Here is an 8,655-nt window from a genome sequence, read left to right on the forward strand (position 1 = left end):
GTACGCAAATGTGACACCTAATCTAATCTATGTGTAAAACAACAGTAGACTGCTGAAGCAGACAGCTGAACCCGATAACGTCCATGTACGATTTCTCACTGCAACCTGCCACGAAAAGCTTCGCTGCTTCCTTTTTCTTTGTGCGGCGCCACCATGAGCCGAAGGCATTCATGCGATCGTTAGTCGTGATGCAGTTCCGTGCGTGCTCAGGTGAAGGAAGACCATTTAGCAGTGTTCGAAAACCGAAGAGATCGCGCATATCAACAGAGGGCATGAAGGAGGCGTCGCATTCGCCACAGGGACATTGCGAGCTGAGAATAATGTTGCTTCCACGAGCTTCACATGGGGGCACATCCGCGCCCCCATCATCTGTAACGTCACCTGTGGTACCGCCTGGCCCCGGGGCGGAAAACTGCGTAACCGCTGGTGTTGTCGAATGTATCGCTACAGAGGCTGCCTCCTCACTATATTGAAAATGGTTCCATTCCCAGCAGGATGCAATTGTAGAGCGGACGGCGTTGGGAGATTCGCGTAACATGCGGCCGAGCCGCGCATCCCATTCGCTCCTAGAAACCTCAGTGTCGTCTGTATCTGGATGTATCTTAGACGTTGGTGGCCCCTCGATGATTGTTAGTGGGAGAGATGTGATGTCATCAGTAAATGTGGAGCAGTTCATTGGCCAGAACTCACGCAAGAGCAGATACTGCAGACGATTAAGCCACCTCCGAACATCCGTCTGGTCATTCAATGTGTGGCACTGTTCGATATCCTCGACATTTCCGTAAACCTCCTCTCGTAGTGCATCAGCAAGGCTTTCAAACATCGCCACGTCATTCACAACAACCGTTGTGAACGAGATCAGCTTCTCCTTCTTAGGCTTTGTCTCTCCTTCGGTAGAGTTTGCCTTTCTTTTCCCCCTCCGTCGCCTTCGTGACTTTTTCTTGGGCGGGCAAGGCACCGTGTCCTCGCGCAGCGATAGTAATCCGCGCTCCGCAGCAGCAACAACAACCATCTGTGCGAACAGTTCACTACGTGACATTGGGCCGATGCGCGTGAATGGTGTCCGCCTCCCGAAGTATTGCTCTGCTTGAACTGCACTCATGGGAATCATTTGGACAGGGTCGTTACCCGCCGCAACCACTTTTGTAGGGCGCCCGGTTGAACCCCCTATGGTGGTGGAAGGGGGGGAAGAGGCTGTGAGGACGATCGGAACTTTACTGCGCTGAGCCAAATCCTTCACCGCCGTGTAGAAAGTCCGCATGCTCTCGTCACCGAGAATAACGTCTACATCTTCAATTAATAATATGGTGCGCGTCGTTTCATCCAAGGTAGCGTTTGGCGTTGTCGTGGACGGCTGGGCTGCACTCGCTGCCGCCTCTTTTTCCTTTTCACGTGCACGGTTGTCATTCTCAGTCGATACCGCAATTTCCACAATCCCTTCTGTGTGGACATCCACCACATTTTCCGGAACATTTTTCTTGAAAAAAGCTGCCACCGCTTTAGCAGAAATAGCATTTCCCTTTTTATTCTTCACCGGTGTCGATTTGGCAGCTGATTTTCTTAACTCGGCCTCGTTCGCTTGTTCCGTCTTCAGTTTTTTTAATTCCTCCTCAATTGACATCAACGGCTTGCAACTCGCCAAACCACTGAGTCTGTGACTGCGTGTCAGTTCCGATAAAAGTCGGTCAATATTTTTCGGGCATCGCCGCACCGCAGTATTCATTTCCACCACACGATAACCGAGCACGGCCGCTGCTAGATAAACAATGGCCGTTTTCCCCACTCCACACGGCCCATATATCATAGCAATACTGGTCACGTCGTCTTCGACGTCATGCTTCCACATATTGCCCTTGTCGTCTACCCGAATGTTGTCAGACAGTAACACGTTCAACGCGGTCATATTATTTTCCTCCTCGTCACGTGCAAAATAACCGCGACGCCGCTCCAGCACACGACGCCTCTTTTCTTGCTTTGCGCGCTCCTTCGCCATCTTGCGAGCGAGACGCATACTACGCATTCTGTTTCCGTGCTCGTCATACATAATTTGGTCACTCAAGAGTCCACGATCCGCCTTGCGGCACAACTCTGGAGGGAGTCCCGGGTGGGCCATGTGATCCATTGCTAAACCACTTTCAAGGGTACTATTGACGCATCCACTGGCCAATGTGTCGGCTACATGTAGCCAAGTGTCGTAGTAACGTTGGAGAGATGTCCGCTGCTCTTTTTGTTGCTGCTGCGCTTCTTGAGAAGCATCACTGCAACTACTACTGCTACTACTACTCGAACTGCTGCTGCTGCTGCTGCTGCTGCTAGAACTACTACTGCTCGAGCTGCTACTGCTGCTGGACGAACTGCTGCTGGAGCTTCTGCTTTCAACGCTCGCATTTGCCGTGCTACCTACTCCTACCACTCCGCCTCTTGCCCCTTGCTTACGCCCCTTCAGATCCACCTCGTTGGAAGCTGGAAACCCCGTTGAAGAGATTGCTCTTTTCTTGGACTCCGTTTCCGTCGTAGTGTTTCTCTTTCTCTTCAAGTTTCTTCTCCCATTGGGGGCCCGTTCGGCGGCCTCAGCTGCCGAGGATGATCGCTGCCATGTTCGAATCCACCTCAGGAGCCGTGTAACACCGTCGGCGAATGATGTTGTATGGAATAGTGGAGGTGGATACTTTGCATAAAGCATATGACTAGAATCACGACCCTCACCACATGGGTGGTTTGGCTGAGTTGGCGGCTCCGCGCGTCCGTGCTGATGTCTTTTTTCTGTGTTTGGGAACTCCGTGTTAGACGAGATTGGATCAACGCTGATGTTAGAGTTGTCGTCGCTGTTAGAGCGCCATTCGATAAGCTGTTGAGCATATTGCACTGCATCCCTCACCAGTTGGGGTGTCTCCCTCACCCGCGTCACGTTTAGCATGTGATTTTCGTTCAACTGCACCTGCTGGCGGCGCCTGCACTTCAGCGAGTGGATGCTATCAACCATACGTGGAAATGCCCCTGAACGAGGTGCCACTTCCTTGCTGTTCAATTTACTGTTATATGCACGCCACCCACCGTCCTCTTTCTCCTCATCCACCCTTCGCAGTTGTTGCCGAAGCTCATCCTCCCGTCTGTAACACTTCATCACGGCATCACACAACAGCTGTGCCAGCTCGTAGGTCGGCGTTGTGCTAGAGGTGCCTGCTGTCGCATTGTTCGGAGTCTGAAAACTCTGCGTGGATGAGGTGCATGGCCCTAGGTGATCTGACAAGGTTTCCGAGACGTGCACATGAGGGGCGGAAACTGTGCATGGATCGCTAGACGTCAATGTGGTGCTTGGGGTAGGAGTGGCCTGTGACACATGGGGTGCCACTAAGAAGTTTCTCGGAGTAAATCCCACGCTTTCTTCCTCTTTACCTTGTTCTTCACTACTCCCTTCCTGCCGACGTGCAAGGAAGGGTGAAGGCATGTCTGCCGGTGGCGGGGGTGGTACGGCTAACGCAAAGCCATCAGCATAAAATTCAGGTAAACCCACCGAATACAGGAGTTTGGGCGACGGCATCCTTCTATGTGTCTATATCTGTATATATATATATATATATATATACGTGCTGTTTGTGTTCGCCCCACTCCACTCGCGCACAGCGTTACAAGGGTTAGAAAACATAAAGCAAGTATATTGGACGTAGAACAATGATAGGACAGGAAAAAACAAAGCTAAGGGAAGCGTAATCGTTTGGTAGCTTAGTCTCAGTTGAGGAAAAATACATGCTCTTCACGCCAAACTGTAGAGTTGGCGGACGTCCGCGCGTGGGAAGAAAGTTGTTCGGCTTTGTTTGCACAGAAACTTAAAACACGCTCTGTATGAAAAGCAACTAAAAAACCCCTATTTCCCTTGTTTTCTCCTTTTCCTAAGTCAATGAGATTGGGGCCATAACGACGGAAGAAAGTGTATATGGTCATTCAAATGCACCCTTGATGTAGATGAAGGAACTTACCAGGTAGAGTTGTCTCGGTGGACGCCGATAACTCTACAGACAAACCACGTCTACGCAAACAGTTCACTCTTTCATCATAATAGGCACGCCGCATAGGGGGCACTCATTGCTTATCGAAAGCCACTCCTCGATGTGCTGCACATGCCCACCGTGGCCACAGCAACGCAGCCACATATACATCCCCTCCACTTCTTCCTCACATATCATACAAGTCATGAGGGAGTTACTGGTACAACTCCTACAAACAGCATTACGATATGTGACGGGCCCACAAATTGAAGGCTCGTTTCCGGCGTATGAAGCAGCACTCGTTGGTTTCATCCTTTCTGAAGCTATAACTTCACTGCCGACAACACTTCCCAGCGTGTCTTTTCCATCAAGCGCAGAAAGAGAGCTTGACGAAGAACGCATGCTTGACAGTGGTGTCGAATCGCCGCTGGAATCACACGTTTCTGTGCATTCATCACTACTGTGATCAGTTTTTGCCTGCCTGTCGTCCTCCCCTCCACTCCTTCCAAGCGATAACTGTTCCGACAAACTTGACGGTAGATATCCTAGTTTCTCTCTCATCGTGTGATGTGGCACGATCTCGGTTTTCCTACACACTCCACAATACAAATACGTAAATAGCTTCTGCGCAATTTCTTCTGACCGCGGTAAACCTGAGTTGGAGTCTCCTAATACATGGGGAACAACTAGCAACAACTCGTTAATAGGGACGTATAACTTCATTGCATACAGGCGTGATGCATACTGCTCCACCCATTGGAGTGCTCGCAACCGCCAACGTTGTGGGGAGCATCCACCAACCTCAGAAGTTGTGACTGCAGACTGGCTTGATTTCCTGTTGTGGCCTTCTCTCGCATTAGCGTTAGCACTGGGAAGAAATGGACAGGGGTGGCTAAGCATGGACCCGTGTCGTTGCTCCCACCATAAACAGAACAGAAGGTACAGTACTGTACAGAACTGGACGTCACCAGTTAGTGATGCGTAGTCTAAAAGTAAAGCCACGTGTGAAGCGATGTATGGCACGTTGTGGTTACGCCATATTTCCTTGGCGGATGCCCATAAAGACCCACGAATATCGGCTGACTGCCCTGCAAAACTGTTGAGGTCGTTGCACAGTCCTCTTTCCTCTGTTTCACAACTACTATTCGCTATTCCCTCCCTTGAGTAGGCGCCAACTTTTAGACGCATAGTACGTTCGTGAATAAAACAAACTTTTGCGTTGTGTGCCATAAGTCTCGCAAAGCGTCTGTCTACGTGGCGTTTGTTGGCTAAATATTGGCCCTCTTTACGCTCTTCGTATTCTGTATTATCCGTTGAGCATCTGACGGAATAGCGGTCGCTTATCATCTTTCGGGCAACATCATACCCAACATCCCACTCCCTAGCATAGCGTACAAACGCGTCGTGCTCTGACAGGCGCTCGACATAAGTAAGATTGGGCATGTCGGAGGAGATGATGTGATGTTCAATCACTGGATTCACATGTGACTTCACTCCCAGTAGTAGTGGTTGTGCTAAAGAATGCTTTGGTAAGCCAGTTGGTGACGCCACAGCGGACGAACGGGGGCTGGTGCTTCGACCACTGGCACCGTATTCTCTGAAGGAGTACGGTACCCCCCGCGTATATGGCAAATCACTGAGTGGGGAGTTCAAGACTTCACTACTCTTGCAACTGCCAGGAGCGACACCAGCGTTTGGTAACATGCACCGGCTGTAGTCGCTTCCTGATCCCATAAGTGAAAGGGGGCTTATAATGGAGGCGCTGTTCGGACACAGTACTGCAGGGAGCACTAACTCAAGTATGTCCGCACAGGGTATTTTGGGTGTAGAGGGAGACATAGCGGGCATCTGCTGACGTTCTTGCCTCAAAAATGCGTTGTGACTCGGTCGCATCCCAACTGTCCGCGCGTTCCCATCTGGGCTCTTTTCATAACATATATCAGCGCAGCCGTTGTGGGATGTCGAATTACTTCGCCGCGGCGGAGCCGTGATGACATGACTTGCGGTTGTTCGATGAGGTTCTTCCTGTTGCTTTTCTCGGTCAGGTGCTAATTCTAGCACATCTCCACTTGAGGCCGCTGGAGCACTGGTAGTAGGGAGGTTATCTCTCGGCGTGCTCGTTGTTTGTGCCTGCAAAGCAAGGGAGATCAGAAATGGGAATAGCGACTCGTGCCGCCTTCCCGCTGCCGACGCGACGCCGGCGGTTGCTACTCCCGGGGTCTCTGCCCCGAGAACGAACGGACTGCGCGAACGATCAACAGATGACCCCGAGTTCGGTAATAACGGTCGCGTATGGCTGTGGCGAAATGTTGCGTTTATTTGAGACGACTGGCTTCGGTCTGCTGGTGTTTGTGCGACGGGGGCTATACGAGTAGTACCCCTAAGACCACGTGACACCGCTCCCAGTCCTGTACTTGAGGAGGTGCCTGATATTGGAAACGAAGCGGCACTGGATGAAGTGATTCCGTCTCCGCTGATGCTGCTGCCCCACTCCGCGCCGTATTCTAACAACATTAGTTCCAGTATTTTACCCTTGTCTGCACGTATCGCATTGGCATAGTACTCGCGCAGCGCTGAAGAAGAGTTGCGTACAACCAAACATTGACCAAAAAAATCTGGCACTATAGCAGCGGTGGGAAGTACGGCCGCAAGGCTGAATGTACCCGGATCCACCATCTTGTTGATGGTAGTGTCGCTACTTGGGTCACTAGTGGTAGTCGTCTCACTCGCGCAACGAAATAGCGTCTCATTGCTTTCTGTCGCCTCATCAAATAGTGAGATAAGCTCCACTTCCCCATCTTTAAACACGCATACCAGCGTCAACGCGTTTACCCAAACACAATCCGTCGGCTCCCGTAAGGTGCGCTCACGTTGTGACACATTCCGCCTGTTAGATATACTTTTGATGGAAAAGATTGGACAAAAGACGTTGGATGCATCCCATACACTGACCTCTTGACCATTAATCGATGTCGTGGCAAACCACAACTGCGAGGATATTTTGTCAATTATTGCCTCTGCAGAGTCGACGGTGACATCCACTGCTGTTCCCTGAGATCCCTTCACAGCAGGGCGCCAGCGAAGTCTATTAAGAGGGTCAACAGTGTCGATGGGTGGAAGGATATTCTGCTCCGTCACAGGCCACGCGGAGTTGGCTCCTGTGGAATGGAAAGTGGTAGCGCCACTGTCAACACTTGCGGGAGCGGGTAGTTTCAACACTCCCACTGGGCGCATTTCATCCATCACACGAAAGAACTGCACTCGAGAATCCGTCTTCGCTTTCGTTTTTCGACAGCATACGGCAAGTAAATCACAGTAAACGGGGTGGAATGAGGCGGCAAAACACGGTCCCATCGTCGTCACGCAGCGTGGAACCTCTACATGACGGCGATCATATATCATAACCTTTCCCGCGTTGGTCAGCTGCACCGCTACGACAATGAGATTAGGGTTAGAAGGGGAAAAGGCGACGCTCCGCGTCGTGGAACGCTCGTCATGAGCTGGTGGCCTTAGGATGAGGCGCGGCATGTGAACATGATCATCAACGACTGGGATATGCCATAGCTCGAAATGAGTCGCATCAGCTGCCAGAGCCAACGTGTATGCGTTGTGTGGGTCCCAGGCGATGCGCTCCACGTGGTTGTGACCGGTCGGGATAATCACTTCAACCATACCACGCCCCTCACGGTCACGCTTCGCATGGAAAGTAGGATGCGGTACCTCTGGTGCTGACCCACCGAAGATGGGCGTGCAGGTGGCATTCAAAGCATTTACCACCGCTGTACTTGACAGAGAACTCCCCGCCTCCATGGAAGAGATAAGACATCGATCTGAAGCCTTGTGGATCCACTGTTTGGTTACGCGTCTATTAGATTTGACAGAGATAGTGTCGAACAATATCGTGATGTTACGATTTCGCTGCACAAAGGCAAGCACATCTTCACCTGTATCCGGGTACCAAGCAACTGCTTCCACCTTTGAAATATTACAAAACGTACCACACTGCCGGAGTCCCATGTGACCGGAGGAATGAGGCAGATGTGATGACTGGAAAGCTTCACTCTCCGCACCTCCTCTCTTTCCGCTATCACTACGCGTTGGAGTGAAAGACTGGTTCCCCTCTGCCAGTTGCTTCACTTCCAAAATATGAACAACTTTCGTGCACCCAATAGCTAGGAGGTGACGTCCCGGTTGGAAATCAATACATGTCAGTCCCTCATTGAGCGTAATTTTGCTTTTTAGTGCATCCGCCGTTGGTTGCACTTTCATACTGTTCACCTTATGCGTAACTGCGGCTGTTGGCGCCAACGCCAGTGACGAAGCGGGTTGTTTTGTGAAGGCGTTGAGGCAAACAGGCCTTTGATGACACATGTGGGATTCATTCATTTGCGCTGCTCCGTAGTTACCTCCTCTTTTTCCCGCAGTTGGCCGTCGTAAATTTCAAGATAAACAAAAAAAATAAAACAATACAACAACAAATATGATAATTTCACTGGTGGCGGAGGGAATACCAACGCCGGGAACTGAGCTCCTAATAGGAACTATAGCACGTTGACAAGCACCGAACTATCGCCCGCACAAGCATGCAGCAATAGTATGTTTTTCACGATTCCGTTCTATTATTTCCTTTCCCCTTCCCTAAATAGTTATATATTTAAATATAAATATA

At 50.7% G+C, this 8,655-nt stretch overlaps 2 protein-coding genes across 2 annotated transcripts; both read right to left on the bottom strand.

Moving 5' to 3' along the window:
- Positions 1 to 22: 22 nt before the first annotated feature.
- Positions 23 to 3,541, bottom strand: TEOVI_000441600 (Replication Factor C Subunit 1-related protein; the record flags this gene model as incomplete). The annotated part of the gene is made up of 1 exon (XM_067227189.1): positions 23 to 3,541. One exon carries the CDS (start codon positions 3,539 to 3,541, stop codon positions 23 to 25), a length of 3,519 nt encoding a protein of 1,172 aa, XP_067083290.1.
- Positions 3,542 to 4,040: 499 nt separating this feature from the next.
- Positions 4,041 to 8,372, bottom strand: TEOVI_000441700 (WD40 repeat-containing protein; the record flags this gene model as incomplete). Its single annotated transcript, XM_067227190.1, has 1 exon — positions 4,041 to 8,372. One exon carries the CDS (start codon positions 8,370 to 8,372, stop codon positions 4,041 to 4,043), a length of 4,332 nt encoding a protein of 1,443 aa, XP_067083291.1.
- Positions 8,373 to 8,655: the final 283 nt, after the last annotated feature.

This window comes from Trypanosoma equiperdum (assembly GCF_001457755.1).
Source record: "Trypanosoma equiperdum strain OVI genome assembly, contig: ctg_900, whole genome shotgun sequence".
Classification (NCBI taxonomy): domain Eukaryota; phylum Euglenozoa; class Kinetoplastea; order Trypanosomatida; family Trypanosomatidae; genus Trypanosoma; species Trypanosoma equiperdum.